General features: G+C 34.8%; 1 protein-coding gene across 1 annotated transcript in view; it reads right to left on the bottom strand.

Annotated features, from left to right (window-relative positions):
- ADGRV1 (adhesion G protein-coupled receptor V1) overlaps window positions 1–19,263 on the bottom strand; it is a gene marked incomplete at its 5' end in the record, with an annotated part of 265,197 nt that overhangs the window by 137,758 nt on the left and 108,176 nt on the right. Inside the window, 12 exons of the mRNA XM_081318856.1 lie at window positions 114–353; window positions 1,917–2,136; window positions 2,815–3,016; window positions 4,894–5,042; window positions 5,878–6,110; window positions 7,952–8,137; window positions 8,734–8,872; window positions 10,489–10,612; window positions 13,795–13,912; window positions 14,656–14,820; window positions 16,924–17,103; window positions 17,902–18,084. Of these exons, the coding sequence (XP_081174982.1) occupies window positions 114–353; window positions 1,917–2,136; window positions 2,815–3,016; window positions 4,894–5,042; window positions 5,878–6,110; window positions 7,952–8,137; window positions 8,734–8,872; window positions 10,489–10,612; window positions 13,795–13,912; window positions 14,656–14,820; window positions 16,924–17,103; window positions 17,902–18,084 (2,139 nt within the window). The remainder of the gene's footprint in view (window positions 1–113; window positions 354–1,916; window positions 2,137–2,814; window positions 3,017–4,893; window positions 5,043–5,877; window positions 6,111–7,951; window positions 8,138–8,733; window positions 8,873–10,488; window positions 10,613–13,794; window positions 13,913–14,655; window positions 14,821–16,923; window positions 17,104–17,901; window positions 18,085–19,263) is intronic.

Here is a 19,263-nt window from a genome sequence, read left to right as displayed (position 1 = left end):
ATTATATGTTGTAGCATTAATAAAAAGATGCAGTAAAGAATAATAAAGAAATAAAAGATAAAACAGTAAAGCTTCAAAAGAGTTCTACTATTATTAATAATAAAATCATTTACTTTTATTGTTATATTGGCAGCCTTGGGATCTAGTTCTGTTTCTCCCCTCATAACACACAACCTAATAATGAAGATCTCTTGAACTTCAACTTCTTCATGAGGGTAAATTTTCAAGTTGATATGTCGCAAGCCACCTTCTGTTTCCGCAAAATAGAATGATCCATTTACTGGGTCACCGATGTCACCATTCAGAGGAGGTAAAATTACCTCTGAATTAGGTCCTAAAATGTCCCAATTAATCTGCAGATGACATACATTTTAAGGAAGCATTATTGGTAATATAAAAGTGTTACAGCATAAAAAAATATTCTTAGTACACATTAGTCAATGTATAATATGAAAGTCTTTTGTGAGTATTCCCGAAAAAGTGTGCCCATTTGTTCAATTAATCTGCTAAGTGTTTAACCAGCTTTAGATTACAGAAATAATTTATTTTAATTAATGAATTAATTAATGTGCCACTTATATTGCCAAAACTGAAACACAATATATGTGTACATGTAAAATTATATGAAAATCTACCAATCAGCAAATTTTAAAAGAGAAGCAGCAAAATCAGAAATAACCTTCATAAAAGTGAAAATAATAATTGTTTTAGGGAAATTCTGGTTGAAATCATAATGTTAGGAGCGCAAGGAACTGATTCTCTGTTACAGCGTAAATCATTACAAGCCATAAGGCTACATAAGGCACTTCTGTATAAAAACAAGAATTGTTATCCATTTGGCAATGGGACATAAAATGAAGAATAACTGATATTCTAAATATGTTAGTGCTAAGCATGCCAGAGTGTGCATTCTGAAATCCACAATTATCTCATTTAAAACTACATTTCTCTACATTAGACTTCAGGCAAACATTTTCAAGTCAAGAAATTTTGCTGAACTGTATAAAATTGCTGCATGAATGGATGGGACATATGATAGTTAAAATCAAGACATGCTGACATATCTGAAACATGAGCTTACATAAAAATCTATATTTGTGACTTGGTACTCTCTAGTGAAACTAGCTACATAAATAAAATACTAAATAAGCAAGTGTAATCATTGATCATAAACTATAACAGTCAGAATACAAAAATTCAACAGTTTATCTATATATACAAAATACAGTGCATTCCTCCATGCATAAATCTTTTTATAAGATTACTCCAGTGTAAGATTACAAATTTCCAAAGTTATTAACATGTAAACAATGTAAGGAAGCAGCATTACAATAGGTCTATGAATTCAGTAAATAATAAAGTGAGATATAAATAAATATTAAGAAACTAATAATTTAGAGCTTGGATGGTGAGTGGAAACCTATCAAATTAAAATTACTTTCATCTCTTTCCTTTCTAAACATATATTAGCACATTATTTCAGTCTATTTATTAGTAACATGCTTTTCTAATGTTTGAGAAATTAAAAATATCTTAAGGTTCTTTGCCATGGGTAATACATGTGTGTAATAAAATTGGAGGTTAAATTACCGGTATTCTTGGTCCATTCAGAGCTACGTAGAGGTTGTTGAGAACCTCCCTGAGCCCATGTAAAAGGTAAACCAGGATCAGCTGAACAAATTCCTTTCTGTAACTAAACTGGAAAGTTTTGCCTTAAATCTTATCCAAATCAATGACTGCTGGTTTATAACTTTAATTGAAACAAAACTTTAATTTTGTTTCTAGAAAACAAGTGAAGCGTATAAAATCCTATCCCCAAAAAACAAAATTTTTAAAAAAGAGTTAAATAAACACTAATTAATCAAAGGCAGAGCAGTTAAGAGAAGGAAACAAACAGAAAGAGAGAATAGACATACCTGAGACTCTCCTATCAATTCTCCAGCTCTTTCGAGTGCCAAGGACAGTGTTAATGAGACATTAGGGTTGGGAAGAATGATTTGGCTTTCATTGAGGAAGCGGACAATCCCATGTGGAGAGTCGCTCTTAGCAATAGTTATTTGAGTCACCAGGTGAGGTCCCAGAACCGCTCCCCCACTGGCACCTATTAGCTGGATTTCAAACTGCTCAGCATTTTCTCTGATCAGAAACCAAAGAATGAAACATAGTTTGACACCAAAGTTACACTATCCCATATATCACTGAAATTTGAACATCCAGTAATTTTACAGCTCATATTGATAGAATCTATGATTATCATACATGGAGTATTTAAAGTTACAGATGAGGACAAAAAGAAGTAATTGATAATAACACCACTAACTCTTCTAGAAAAAAAATAGAAAGAAATTGTAATTTAAACATCTGTCTTGGAAAAATAAGGTAAGTAATGAAGTGTCATATGATTTAAATTTATTTTTTTAATAGAACAACTTAGTTTTATCACCACTGTTAACTGTATTTATAGCAATAGCAATAGCACTTAGACTTATGTACCACTTCATAGTGCTTTACAACTCTAAGTAGTTTATGGAGTCAGCATATTGCCCCCAACAATCTGGATCCTCACTTTACTGACCTCAGAAGGATGGGAGGCTGAGTCAACCATGAACTATTCAGAATCAAACTCCTGGAGTGAGCAGTGAGTTAGCCTGCAGTACTGCATTCTAATCACTGCGCCACCATGACTCATATATCATACTGTGACCATGGTGTTTATCAAGTTTTGCTGATTTGGTTATGAATGTCATTGACTGTTAAATACAATTCTTGAATAATTGTAGAGTAGTGAATGAAAAACAAGAAAAAGAGCTTTACCTTTCTTCATCATTTATGATTAAAATGCTGATAAAACTCTCTATTTGGCCATGATGAAACATAACTGAATTATTTGTAATACTATAATCAATCCCATCGGGAAGAGCTGAAATACTTGTAGATATGAAATCTGCTGTCACAAAACCATAACTTCCTAGCCTTCGAAATACTGGAATCATTATCCAGCCAACATCTTCTTCCACTGAAACAAAACAAACAGAATTCATTACAAGGTCTTACTCAGGAGTAAGCTTCTAAACTTTTAAATAAGCTTCTAAGTGCCAGAAAGTTTGGTTTCAAAAGAGTACAAAATCATAGCTGTATAAAAAAACATGATTATATAAATTGATATAAATACTCTATTATTCACTCAAGTTCACAAAATTAAATGTTCAGCCTGTGTTAGCAAATGCCTACTAATATAATTACTGGGATACAATTATAATTGTGAAAATTATGTTTATCCTTGAAATCTGATAACTTCGGCTTATTTTATGTGTGTAGAATATATGAACCCAATGCTCTTAAGTATATTCAAACATGTTCATGAATTGTATTTGAAGGGTGTCTTCCCCCCCCATACGCACACATTTTTATATGACTATATTTGGGCTTATTACTTCCTTTGCCAGATTCTGTGCTCAGAAGGCCTTGGCTTATTTACAGGAAGATCCACAGTAAAAGCCACAGACAAAAGCCGTGTATATACTTATTATTTCAGAAAATGGAAAATGCAGAACTAGGAATAACACAAGCCCAAACTGGCCAGAAAATGTAGAGTCATACAGAACAAGGTTGATATTATTGATTCTGGCTCTCCACTGAGTTTCCTTCTGGGAAATTGGCAGGGAGCATTGGAAATTGGAACTTACTTCCTTTCCTCCCTCCTTCTTCCCTCCAACTCTCTCTCCCTCCCTCTTTGTGTGTCTTCCTGCCAATTATCCTCCAATAATGCACTGGTATGAATAGGGATAAAGGTAAAGGTTCCCCCGCACATGCGTGCTAGTCATTTCCGACTCTAGGGGCCGGTGCTCATCTCCGTTTCAAAGCTGAAGAGCCAGCGCTTGTCCGAGGATGTCTCCGTGGTCATGTGGCCGGCATGACTAGATGCCAAAGCCGCATGGAACGCTGTTACCTTCCCACCGTAGTGGTCCCTATTTCTCTACTTGCATGTTTACGTGCTTTCGAACTGCTAGGTTGGCAGAAGCTGGGACGAGTAACAGGCGCTCACTCTGTTACGCGGCACTCGGGATTCGACCCACCAAACTGCCGATCTTCTGATCGACAAGCTCAGCGTCCTAACCCACTGAGCCACCGCGTCCCTGAATAGGGATAAAGCATATAGAAATAAAAGTTGGAAATGTGGTATAGAAAAAACTTTTTATCCCTCTTGGTAGTCATGTAAACAGATTCAAAAGTACTAGAAAGCATTATTCAAAAACATTTAACAACAAAGTTTGAATTTAAACTTGATGGTTTTTTTTCTAGTAGAAATCTTTCTAGGACAGTAAATAAAATATATCACAATTTTATTAACATATACAGTGATTGCCAAAAGCATAAATTTGGTTCACACTAGAAAAGAAATACTTTGCCTACAGTAACAGACTGGGAAACCAACTTGGCAGCAATGGTAATATGCTTACTAAGGAACAATGTTTGATTTAGATAGTAACCAGAAACAATTTGAATGTTTATTAATAATTTGATGTAATCACTTGCCAGTTACAATAGGAGGAAATTTAGAATTTAATATTGTTGTTTATTTGATTATTTTTAGTATTTTTTTCATTTTTTAAAAAAGTTCATGTGCATTTATTTTAGATAATAATAAATAGTGGTTTGCAGTGATTTAGAATTATTTATCAAGATGATATAATGAGTCTGATTTTATATGCTCAATAAATCTTAAATACTCAATTATTTAATTGATGAAACAAGGAATTTTATAGTTTATGAAAATAAATAAAGGGAAAGCAATTACTATTTTTAGCCAGGGGAAGAACATTTTTCTTGCTGGATCCTGAAATGTTTTAAAATAAATAAATAAATAAAATAATGCACTAGGAACTACTATACCTTCAAGACTTGCATAGGAAGGATCAAATTCAATGATGCCTTCTGCATTGTCACTTTTTGATATAATGATTCTTATTACTGAAGCATTTCCTATCTCAGGTGACTGGTCAATTTGCAATCCATTTTCTTTTATTGTAAAATCAAATCCACTTGCAAAAGTATAGGAAGAGAAAGATAATAAATAAGGCAATACATTCATGTCCCCATACAGTATGCTCTTATTTTATCATATTAGAAAATTCTCAAGTTATATTCATTCATTATGATGGGGTTTAATGGTCCTTGAAGTTCCAGCTGTTGCAAAGCCTCTGTAGTTACAAGATCAATATTTAGGCCAGCCCCATTTACAACTGCTGCCACACTCTGCTTGCCCATAGCACACCCTCACCTGTGGAACCCCCCCCCATGATCTCTAGTGCCCACTTGTGACACCCACCTCCACATGCAACATCTACCTGCACTTCCTAATACCCACCAACTCTGCCATACTCCTAAGCACAGCCCACAACCCCATCTGCATTCCCTAGCACTTACCTGCAACACTTGCCTTCTGATCTAATTCTAACCTGCAGCTCTAACCTGCCTGCTTGCCTCAAACTCCCATCTCTTCCTACTAACTCACATAATCAGGGTTACAATAACAACTGGGACTGGGGTTGCTAAGTGATGTGGTCATGTGATATCACACTTTATGATATCACTTATTGATGGAAATTCTGGTCTCTGTTACCATCATAACCTGAGGAGTACCTGTGACTGCCTCAGTAATAACACCAAATTACAAGTTATTACTATTAGAAAGAGACTGGTTTTTGCATTTCTGCATTGCAAGAGAACTGTAAGATAAGGTACATCCATATTAAATTCATGTTTACTTTAGATCTTGATCAGAAAATCAACTAAGATACTAAGATTTGCTAAATGGTATTTTATGTTTAATAACTCTAGTCAATATTTTTTCTAAAATATGGCTTTTCTTTTTACCTTCCCAGTAATTCTACTTTTGTAATAACTACTGAAAAATCCTCAGGACCTTCTGGAAGATCATCATCATAGATTTCAACATAAATAGTTTTAACAGTTTCAGTGGGTTTGAAAATAAGCTCTCCTGGAGTCACACCAAAGTCTGAGCCTTCCACTGCAGTCCCATTCAACATCTTATACAAAAGGTGAATTTCTCTGTAAAATCCATGAGAACGGACAACTGTGATGTTAGCCTGTTGGAGACAAATGTTTTCTAAGATGAAATGTACCTTCTGATAAGCACAGAATCAAAGAATTCTGGAATTAGAAGGACCACAAGAATTCTAGTCCAAGCCCCTTCCGGGAAAGCATTCATGTTAATGAATTCTACTAACATAATTTAACTCGGATATCTGTTTTCTAGTAGAGAAAAAACAACAACCCATACCATTTGGATTGTTGCACAGTTTATTGTTCTTTGATCTATACTACAACTCTTACAGTTTGTTATAAACATTATCTTCAGACAATAGAAGAAATGTACATTGCAAGTTTGCAAATAATACTATAGAGCATATTTTACATTTTCATATTATGCAGTGATTTGGAATTGATTCCAAATAAAGAATGATTTCAACTTTCATAAATTTAATTCCAACATCAATAACTTTTGGTGAAACTGAGGTCTGAAAATAAGTTGAGTAATTAGGAGAGTTTTGAACACTAGATGGTGTGCTAAGCAGCTGCATAACCTTTCTCATCCTTACAAAGAAAATAATAACAACTTATTATCTCGCAGTGAATTTTTCAACAAGCTATATAAGACACATTCAAAAGATCAGAGGCAATTTGTATTTAAAAATATCTTACGATATTGTAAAAACATAATCTAATTTAAAACAACAATTTACAGTCACTAACCAGCAAAACCTGTTAAGATATATCTATGTAATATACTACCAAAATTGCTAATAAAATCATTCAATTAAACAAGAATCCATAAAAGAATAAAAGATACAATTAACTATACAATTAAAATGTGAATTGGGTATCTTTAAATCTTTTGGGTATCTCTTTATTGATATCTTTTGAAGCTTTTGTGTAATTTAATTGGGGTTTATATTAGGCAATAAAACAATATTTGACTCAGTGAACTATACACCGTCATCCACTTTCTTGACTTAGGCTTATTTTATATCAGCACTAATTCTAGAACATTAGCTTTTCTCTTATTTCCCCCTTTTTCATTTTGAAAGGCTAGAACTTTAAAATAATAAATAAAAGTACTGAACTTCTCTAATATATACACTCCTGTAGGCAGAAATACTACTGCAAGCAGAATTATGGTCCTTGGCTATAATAAAGGACTGACTGACTACTGCATGCTAAGCTAGAGGGCATCATTAAGTAGGGAATATCCACCAATTACAATGCTGTAGGATTTGCTTCCCACTTTGCCTTTGCATGCCCACTGCAAGTCTACAAAAACAAAACAGGAAATAAGTTAAATATTTCAAAACCTTTTGTGACTATTTCTGAGTTATTTGCAACCTCCTGCTCTGTTGCAACCCATGGTTTGATAAACACTGTTTTAATGTACTGCTAGTATTGCTGTTTTTGTGGTAAACCACTTTGAAATGCTTTGCAAAGGAAGAGTACATAATTATATTAAAGTATTTAAAAAAATTCTACTTGTCAGCTGTCTTGGTAAGAACTGGATTTTACAGTTTTAACCAGGTCTTCGGCAACTTCCAGTATACTCTGGACTGAAATAAATTTATTTTTAAATCAACATTAAATATGTAAAAATTGGCCATTCTCTAAAGATTACTAGAGAGCTGAAAGGCCATATATTTTATTTTGTGAGTCCCTCATGCAATATTCCTGCCCTAATATATAACATGAAGAATATATCTCAGAAACTTCTCAGGTAAACACTTACAGTTTAATTAAACAGCAAATGATTGATATCTAAATCAAAACAGAATTAAAACCCAAAGTAAAATTAAGCATTTGGAACACTTATTGTCTTATAGTGCTCGGCATTAATGTATGAAAAGCTGTTCTAATAAATTAGGATTTAAATTCTGCCTACCCATTTTTCTTCTTCTGTTGTTTGCAGTACATCTTGAGAAAATGTGAATTGCCCGTATGGCAAATCACTAGCAGCCATTGTGATATTTGCTGTTTTGGCCTCCTCATCTATGATTCCACCATTGCTAATATCTGTTAGCTGAAACTGATAGTGTTGCTTTTCTTCTGGGATATCATCATCAAGAGCCTAGAAGAGAGTGAACATATTAAGTTGAAAAACATATAGAAATATTCACTATGCTACATGGAACAACAGATATTTGTTATTAAGTCTGAGCTAAGGTGTATGGTTGAATAACAATGTCTGCAAAGGAAAGATAGATTGTTAACAATAATGAGGTAATATAAAGTATAGCAAAAAGTTCATTGTCTTAGAAAACCAACTGTCATAGTATATATAGTGCTATCATCTATGGATGACATATTACCATTACTAATACAAATATACTGGCAAGACTCTCCACCAGTGCTACACTGAACCTGAAAATGTATAACAATATTTTATGTTCCTCTTTAAAAGATTTCTGAGTTGCCTTTAAAGAAAAATACATCCGAAGAAAGCTTACCAAAGGCAACTTAAAAGCAGTAACATGTGAAATAAAGTCAGGCTCAAAAATTTAAATAAATAAATATAAATGACTCAAAGCATTTTGGTTAGTAGTGATCACACTTAACAAACTTCAAACAAAAAAGTCAAAATAAAGAACAAAGGACCTCCATTGCTACTATTAAAGTTGCATTTGTGTCTCCAAGTCAGCACTGACTACTGGAAACAATTTATACCTGAATCAGTATAACAGCAGCAGACTGCTGATCTCTCATGGTGACAGTTCCTGATACATCAGCAAATTCATTTTGATCAGGTGATGTTATAACCCAGGAGATTGTGATTTCTCCAAAGATCCCTGGCCCACGAACTAGGCTGCCAAACAAAAAAAAAACAGTCATGTTTAAAATATTATTCAGTAATGGTCCAATAACATTCCTAGATATCATGTATAAATACTTCAACCAATTCTACAGAGTTTTCTTCATCTTTCCTTCTGAATAATAACAAAATAACTTGATATTTTTCTAAATGGGTTACTGTATATTCAACAGCCATATCTAAATTTATATGAATCACCATGAAATATAAACACACTTTATTTGTATTAATAATTCACATATATGATTTGCAGTTGTAAACCACAAATTCTACAGTTTCCTGAGGGTGTTTTGGATTACAAGATATCAATGGAAAGAAGTTAAGAAGTTTTCCAAAACAATGTAGTATGTTGAGTCGATGTGTCATGAGCATATTAGGCCAGATCTTTAAAACTGCTACATTTTTATAAAAGTTTTATTAATTTTTAAAAAACTACAGTCTTTAGTGCTTAGTAAACAACATATTGTCTGAGTTCAAATATTTAACATTAACTTTTTCAATATAAATATGTTCAATACTACACAATCCAGTATTTTCCCCCTGATCCTCCTTTCTTCTTCATATTTCCCTTCATTACACCATTACAATTTTTGGTACTGTTAACGTACACAAAGTTAGATATAAGCATCTTCATCATATTTTACTAATATCATACAAATAACAATAATATCAATTCATAAATCAATAATGTCAATTCATTAATATCCTGTTTTTCATACTCTTATTAAAGTTTGAGTTCCCATCAGTATTTGAAATATCTTTATCAATTATGATTTTCTCAATATTAATTACATTTATATAGCTGAAAGTTTTACTCAAATCAATCCTCCTTTTGTCTTCATATTTTCCATATCAAAAAAAGAAAAAAATGCTATCTTAATTCTAAATCATATCTTTCATTGTAAAAGTCAATGAATGTATTGGTGTGTTTCCCCCCCCCCCCAGCAACTACTTAGCAAGCCTCTGCACTTATTTTGGCAACTGTCAGGCACAAGCGACTGGATCCAAGTTATGTATTATTACATTCTGTCTATTATATAGGAATCTTCCCAGACTGCCAGTCTTCATCTGGAAATAGATAGATAAGGCTCTGTGATGATAAAGGGGGATCAATTCTGGATCTCTTGAGGCTGCACAAGGATTCGAGGCTAGTTCTGCACTTGAGGCCTCCCCACTGCTTGGCTGGGCATTTCCCTGCATCAATATTTTTGGGTTTGCCAATGCTTTCTTTCCAGAATTGAGAGAGAATGCTTGCTAAAGGTAATCCAGTTGGATTTGTGCCTAAAGCAAGACTAGATCTCCCAGTCTCCAAGATAAGCTGGTGCCTACAATAATTATATCTGAGTGCTCCTCTGCGTGCATTGTACAGTTAGTTATGAAGCTCTATACTTAGAATTCTTTACGATAAATGGGAAAATTTAGAATTATTTAACATATATATCAAAAACTACCAAAGGATAAAGGAACCAATATCTGAAAACCTGGAACATTTTAATGACTCTAAAACAGGTAATTGCTATTAAGACATACCTTTAGAGATGTGGTTAAATACTTACACAAACTGAAAATGATTTTTATAGCAAAGATACAAAAATGTAATGATTTCCTACCCAATAAAAGCAGTTCCATTATATTTTCCTATGGGTTCCCCAATCAGGAAATGGGTGGATTGTGAAGATATCCCAACAACCCCAGAAGCTCCTTGATCTGCCAATATAGTAATAGTTGCTATACCTGTAAACATAAAAGAGGTTGCCAATAAAAGCTGATTGATGCAAGACATTTTTTAAAATCATAACACAAAGCAATAATGATAACTATTACATAATTTTCATTTTTTTCCTCAACATATTTATATTATATCTCTCATTTGTGGAGTTCCTCAGGGGTCGGTTCTCTCGCCCCTCCTGTTCAACATCTATATGAACCCGCTGGGCGAGATCATTCGTGGTTTTGGGGTGGGGTATCACCAGTACGCTGATGATACCCAACTTTTTCTTTCCACCCTGAACCAACCCAGTGATGCCCTCTCCGTGATGTCCCGGTGCCTGGAGGCGGTTCAGGTCTGGATGGGGAGAAACAGGCTTCGTCTCAATCCCGCCAAGACTGAGTGGCTGTGCATATCGGCATCTCGGGTTAACCAAGTTATTCCATCTTTAATGATGGGGGGTGAGGTGTTACCCCCCGTTGATAGGGCTCGCAACTTGGGCGTCCTCCTGGATTCACGGCTCAATTTTGAAGACCATATAGGAGCCGTGACCAGGGGGGCTTTTGCACAGGTTCGCCTGGTGCGCCAGTTGCGTCCCTATCTGGACCGAGACGCCCTACGCACAGTTACTCATGCGCTTGTGACCTCCCGTTTGGACTACTGTAACGCTCTCTACATGGGGCTGCCCTTGAAGACCACACGGAGGCTTCAACTGGTGCAGAATGCGGCCGCGCGAGTTGTAATGGGGGTCTCCCGATACTCCCATGTAACACCTCTACTCCGCGAGCTGCATTGGCTTCCGGTTGCCCTCCGGGTGAAATTCAAGGTGCTGGTTATTACCTATAAAGCCCTACATGGCCTGGGTCCGGGTTATTTGAGGGAACACCTGCTGCCGGCATCAAATGCCCTTCGCCCAGTACGCTCCCACAGGGAGGGTCTGCTCAGGGTTCCGCCGGTGAGAGATTGCCGGCGGGTGACACCCAGGGATAGGGCCTTCTCAGTGGGAGCGCCTGCCCTCTGGAACCAGCTGCCGGTGGAGCTGAGAACTGCCCCCGACCTCCGATCATTCCGCCGGGGCCTGAAGACCTGGCTCTTTGAGCTCTCGGGCCCAGGCTGAGGAGAAATTTTTAATTGGGGTTTTAATTGTGCACAGGGTCAATTTAATATTTTTTAATTCGGTTTTAACTTTTGTATGTTGGATTTTTTAATTCCCTGTAAACCGCCCTGAGTCCTCAGGGAAAGGGCGGTATATAAATGTAACTAAATAAATATTTTATTCGATTTCTATACCGCCCTTCTCCCAAGGGACTCAGGGCGGTGAGTACCATGAAGTTCTTAAGAAAAAGTAAATTAGCAAACTTCTATTATTAACTGTCAGTATTTAATGGTACCCAATCTGATGGCTTCCAACTGTGTTGGATTATACTCCCAATATACCTACCAGCATAGTCATTGTTAGATACATTTTGGATGCAATTCTATATTTTTATTTGGAATACCAATTCAACATATGTTAATTATCAGGGAGATATAGTTGTTTATTTTTAAAATTTCTATTCTGCTCCTCTGATTTTGTATCCTTCAACAAAAGCCTTGTGAATTTGGACTATAAGATAGTGACTGTTCCAAAATAAGCTAATGAACTTCCATAATTGAAATTGGATTTAAAACTAAATCTCCTCATTCTAATTAAAGATGTTAGCTATTATACTAGAAGCCAGATAAGCCAGATTAGCTAAAACTAATCTATATGACTAGTTTATTTCCAAAGCAAAAGACAGGTGGAAACTCCTCTTGTCAAAGGAATAACTTGTAGTTATGCCAATCATACTGTCCCTTAAAATCTAGTAAGGTAACTCATTTTCACAGAATCAGGGAATTATAGCGCTGGAAGGGACTTGGAGGTCTTCTAGTTCAACCTCCTGCCCAAGGCAGGAGTACTTATACCATCCTAGACAAATATTTGTCCAATCTTTTCTTGAAAATTTCCATTGATGGAGCACTAACAAGTCCAGGAGGCAAACTGTTCCACTGATTAATTCTTCTCACTGTCAGGAGAAAGTTGAATTTCCAGGTTGGATTTCCCTCTGATGAGCTTGCACCCATTGCTTCTTGTCCTGTTCTCAGATGCTATGGACAATAAATCATCCCGCTCTTCCCTGTGACAGCCTTTCAAGTATTGAAAGACAGCTATCATGTCATTCCTAGGACTGCACTGGCTTTTTTGAAAAGGTGCAGCACACTGCTAACTCATACTTATGCAGTCATACTTAAGCAGTGGTTCACCAGGACACCTAAATTCCTCTCACAGACACTACTGTTAAGCCAGATATTGCCTATTCTGTACCTATGCATTTGGTTTTTCCTAAGTGGAGGACCTTTTCTCACCACTGAACTGCATATTGCTGTATAGGGCCCTGATGCAATACCATCTATCCCACATTGTTCTATCTTACCAAGAAATAGGCTGTAGTCTACTTTATCAAATATCTTACTGAAGTTTAAGAATACTGTTTCCACAGCATTTCCTTTATTCACTACTTTAATTTAAATAATATAATGCAATTAACTAATTTAAGTCAGTTAAAACCTTGTGGGTGGGAGTGTGATGTAAGAATTTAAACCATTATTTCTCTTTAAATAGAGCTTATACAGTATTTGAGACATAAAAATCATGCAAATTCTTTCATTATCACTTTGTTAATTCTTCCACAATAAATCTACTTATCAAAAGCTTGTTCTTTCTGTTTGCAGTCCAGTTTGTAGACGGAAGTTTGACAAAAATTACAAGATTAATACAACATAATGTGATTTTCTGTTGGACACTGAAATACTGGAATCAAAGCCAATATTCAGAACAACGTTCAGCATTTATAGTTGAGAAAAAATCTTAACCTCAACATATGTTTTTAAAAGCCTCAAATACCACATGTAACTAGTTAGTAAAAAAAACCCACCTCTATTTAAGAAATAGACACTTTTCAAAAATGCTACAATTCTGATATAGCACAAAGTAATCTTTTAACATGGGAGAACTTATGAACAAAGTCAACAAGCCGCAACCCCTGTATTTTCTGTATTTCAATCTAACCATGGCATCCCATAGTTTTCTAAACACTGCAGGCAAGGGAAAAAATAAAGGTAATTAGACCTGTCTGGCATCGCTGCAATTACAGCTTTGGATGCTGTTTAAAATGAATGTGTTTACCATTTACAGGTGATATTTCTGTGTTATCAGTAGACACCAGATGAATTGAATAATGTTCATCACCTTCCAAAACACCATCTTGAATTGCATGCAAAATTATGGTTTTCTGAGATTCCATCTGCATAAAATTGGAAATAATGATTATATATCTTAGAGTTATAATTTGGTATACTGAAAAGGGGAAATTTAACATTAAATGAAATTAAAATCATCAAGTGAAATTAGTTTCAAAAGAGAAAAACACCAAATTTAATTAATATATTTTGGGAGATACGCATAGAATTTTAACCCTGTTAAGACATATATCCAGTGGAGAATGTTGTTAAACAGGAGAATGTCACTAAAACATAGGAAAAAAAAATGAAAGCTTTTCTCTAACAATGCTAGCCATATCAAATTCACAATTGCATATTTGCATTAATCTTTCTATTTTCTACATGTGGCTAACAGTGCAAATATGTCAGATTAATATAAAAAAAAATTATTTGAATAAATCTGATAGATTATTTAACCAGAGAAAAATATGCAGTTTTTAAAAAATTCTTTGTCAAATGTACTTATTTATTTATCTATCGGATTTACTATTTTGCCATGGGGCTACTCTAAGCGGCTTACAACAATAAAAAGAAAAAAAAATGAAAAGAAGTGAAAACAAAACAGACGCAAAATAATAGAACAATAAAACACACAATGAAAAAGAAAGCAACGAAAATACATGAATGTGATAATATGATATATATATATATATATATATATATATATATATATATATATATATATATATATACATATACATAAGCTTGAATTAAAATAAAATAATAACACAAAATTAAAAAGGTGAGGGGGCAAAAGAAGCTGTACCTCAGAAAAGAAAAGGGTACCACCAAGAGGAGTGAGATCATATCTAGCTGCCTCCTCCAGTTTCCAAGGAATTTGGACTTCTCCTTGGCCTCCTGAACTTCGACTTACAGTGAGAAAGACATTTGCTGTGGGGTCATGTATTGACTGAGGTTCTTTTACTGTCACCTAAAACAAGAAGTATATTGGTACTAGGGAGAATAATACTGAATAACAAGCAAAATGTTGAGTGTTGAGCTTCCTTTATGTCCCACACATTGCACTTTTGATCCATTGCTGGAACCAGCAGTGTACTCCAAAGTTAGTACCTGGTGCCAGAAACTGCCAACAAGCAGGAGAGATGCACATATGCAACCTCTCTCAATAAAACATAAAGAGGACCTCTGCATAAAGGACTGTCTCTGTTTGCTCACATTCTCCTTTCAAAAACTGTTTAATATGGCAAATGATTTAATTCAAACAAGCAGCCATTCAAAGAAGCCTATTAATAGCAATATTTATTGCCCAGAGCTGCACCATGGAGTGGTATAAAAATAATTGTAATACATAAATAATGAAATAAAGTAGACTTTGTGACCTTTTGTTTTTTGGGTTTTTTTGGTTTTTCAAATAAAGCCTATAATTATAAAGTAATTAAATTGTTTCTTGTTCTATGTCCTTAAGAAATATAAATTAGAAGTATAATAAATAAACATTGAATCTGTTCAGTATGTTACAGTGATGTTTTCATATGAATGTAAGTATCTTTCTTTTGTTTCAATTAGTAAACAAAGACTAATCTGAAGATGATTCAAAATATATTTATGTTAGAATTCTATCTACAAATTGTACTTTATTGTCAAAATTCTTTTTCAGAATAAATGAATTGACAAAACTGTTATATATGAAAGGCTATAGTAATAATTCTGCTTCCAGCAGCTGCATTACTTCTTCTCTTGTCCCATTTAGCACCTTCATTTGCAACCACAGGTCTATCTGTTAGATAAACACAATCACTTGATAAAACAGCTATTGAAGTTGCAATAGCTATTGCAGCTATTCAGTTCTTGTTGTGGTATCACTTCTAATCCAATGTGAGAGTTGCCAGCTTTGAAACTAACGTGCGGAATTGCTACTTAAGCTCCTAAAAATATGCCTGACCTCAATTTTACTTTTACACCCGATTGTTGACACTCAGAGGTCTTTAAAATAGCTTACACTTCTTTTGGTATTCCAATCATCAACAAAGCCTGCCGGGGGGAAAAAAGTTCGTTTCCTGGACCATTTTTTCTAGTTTTTTCTAAATTGCTACTATTGTACTAATTAAATATGAACACAAACACTAAGGAAGGATGGATTATCTACAGAGGTGCTTAGAAGTTTGTGAACTCTTTGGAATTTTCAATATTTTTGTATACACATGACCTAAAACATGATCTGTTTTCTACACAATCCCTAAAACTAATTAAAGAGAAACCAATTAACAAATGAGTCAAAAAAATATAGTTATTCATTTATTTATTGAGGAAAATAATCCAGAGCTACATCCTCCTTGGGATAGGGGAATGGGATATAAGTCATGCAAAGTATCTATACTTGTCTGTTCTAAGAGCGTAAAGAAAGTTGCTATGTATACCATTGTGAAAGCCTCTATGCATCCCTTCCAGAAAATATTGTGCACCTAAAACAATTGCTCTGTATATAGTCATGTGAAGGAGAGGCTTTGCACACTCTTGTTTTCAAATACCTATACATGAATTCTTTCTCTCTCTCTCTCTCTCTCTCTCTCTCTCTCTCTCTCTCTCTCTCTCTCTCTCTCTCTCTCTCTCTCTCTCTCTCTCTCTCTCTCTCTCTCTCTCTCCAGTGGTGGGATTCAGCCAGTTCGCACCATTTCAGCAGAACCGATAGCTAATTTTTTTGTTGCCCAGGCCCAGAATGGTCTTCCGGAAGCAGCATCCACACAGAGAACTGGTTGTTCACTTATTTGAATCCCACCTCTCTCTCTCTCTCTCTCTCTCTCTCTCTCTCTCTCTCTCTCTCTCTCTCTCTCTCTCTCTCTCTCTCTCTCTCTGTGTGTGTGTGTGTGTGTGTGTTAGATGAAGTATATTGTGAAAGGATGTCCTGTCTTGGAAGCATCTTAGCTAATTTCAGCTGCTTATTATTTACACTACTACTGCTTTTGGTCTCAGCTGGACTGGGACATCTAGCTGGACATATCTATCCATTAAGGTTTGGATATGCAAGTGATCAAAGGATGTCTGCCAATTAATATATGATCTTACTTTCACTTACATGCTTTTCTTCAAAGCTGAAAACTCCAGCAGGAGAATCATTTGGTGCAATAGTAACTATCACCTGCACATCATCACCTAATCTTGCATCACCTGTCACTCTAAGTAAGGTAACAGTGAACATTTCCAAAAATTCAACCTCATCATCATCTATGATAGTGATCTCTATCACTCCCATAACCTAGGAAAGAAATTAAAAATAAAAACAAAGATGAAATAAGTATCACAAGCATGCTCAAGAAATTTAAATCTAATTGTGAAGCAAAATAGAAATGTAAATGAAAGTCACCTTTGGTGAGGTGGGCAGCTATATAAATTTGATTAATAAATAAATAGATAAAAGGAACCTCAAAGAAGGCAACTCTGGGATAATACATACCATACACATAAACAGTTAAAAACATACCACAAAACCCTTTTACGTAATAGTTTCCACTGTCCTTTAAAGACAAGCAACAAGGCTTGATGTGCTACAAGTTGTGTCAGTACCAGGTTTTGTAGTAGAAGAAGTAGGGAAACCCCTAAATGTAGCAGGATTCACTGGCACATTTAGAAACAAAATATCTACTTATTAATATTTGGTAGCTTTTGCAACACCTTTAATATCAACATGAGTCAGATTTCAATGAGGCTCTCATCTTTGAAGCAATTGATGGTATGCATAGTGTAAGACATTTATGAGTAAATACGAGTGCCTGTCCAATCGCAAACAGCCATCAAAAAAGGAACCTATTTGCCATCCTGTATTAGAACCACAATCATTGTTTGCTAAAGGCTCTTCAGACCTCACTAAGTCAATGAAGCTTATTTTTGAATATTTATGCACAGACATGAGCTTTAAAAGTACTTAAAAGGTAAAAAAAGTGAAAAAAATATGTGATTATTAGCCAACAATTATCTTAAAAGGAACATGCTGTAGTCATAAGAACAAAATGATAAAAAATATGGGGAGGAGATGTTTTATCAACATGTTACATACTTGTCCATCAGCAAATATAAGATTTCCAAATGATGGTAAAAAGTCTTTCAGACCAGCAGAGGCAGGTGTGGCTTCCCAGTCTAGTTTTATTGATTCAAATGTTCCTGCTTTCCGAATGATGGACAGCTTCAGAATATTGTCTGGTGGTGGTACTTCATAAGCAACCACTGTCCTGTTCATATCCTTGAAAGAAAACAATGGTAAATTAGTATTTTATTAAAAATATCATAGTGCCTGTATTTTAGGAGGAGGGGGGGAAAGGAAAAGAGTGATATATATATATATATATATATATATATATATATATATATATATATATATATATATATATATATATCCATATATATATATATATATATATCCATATATATATATATATATCCATATATATATATATATATCCATATATATATATAGCCATATATATATATATATATATTTCCATATATATATATTTCCATATATATATATATATATATATATATATATATATATATATATATATATATATATATATATATATATATATATATATATATATATATATATATATATATATATATATATATATATATATATATATATATATATATATATATATATATATATATATATATATATATATATATAATAGGCTATCTCTAGGAGTTAGGAATTGCTCTTTCAGAGATTATTAGGCCAAAGTGGGAGTAACAAAAGTACAAACACATTTATCACATATATACATAGACCCATTTTCTCCCTCTGGATTTTCTCATGGAATAGTTGAGCATGTTCTGTACCAGCCTGCTACCGGCCCTGCAGAAAAGGCAGGGACAACCCCTTTACAAACGGCAAGAGGCTGGAATAAAGCCTGCCAAATTTATTAACATAAAACAGACACCAACCATGAAACAGGAGCTTTAAGAAACAGGAACTATCCAAGCGGTTGCCTTCAGCAAACCAGCCCTCCCACACATTCCCCTTATATAGAGTTCAGGGCGTGGCTTCTCTCTGCCTCCTTCCGAGGAGCCCCATTGCCTTCCTCTGTTTACTCCTAATTGACTGCCTCCTGCGTCGGGCGTCCTTGAGCAGGGCCAGCTGTGGGTCATCTTCATCCACGCTGTCAGGCTCACACAGCTGGGTCTCTGTGGTGACCAAGTGGGAGGGGCCTGGCTGAGGGCTCTCATCAGCAAGATCTTCAACCTCCTCAGCAAGGTCTTCAACACCCCCCTCCTCCTCTGAGTCGTCCGACCCAACTGCCGAACCCACAGGCTGACCCTGAATCACAACAGAGCATTTCCTCCCTTAATAAAAGCTTTTAGTTAATTAATTATTATTACTTATTTTGTGAGTTAATTATTAGTGGCCTATTTTATGAGA

The sequence above is a fragment of the Vipera berus genome (assembly GCF_964194415.1).
Source record: "Vipera berus genome assembly, chromosome: 2".
NCBI classification, from domain to species: Eukaryota; Metazoa; Chordata; class Lepidosauria; order Squamata; family Viperidae; genus Vipera; species Vipera berus.
Note: the sequence above shows the minus strand (reverse complement) of the source record. Positions and strands in the feature narration are given on the sequence as shown.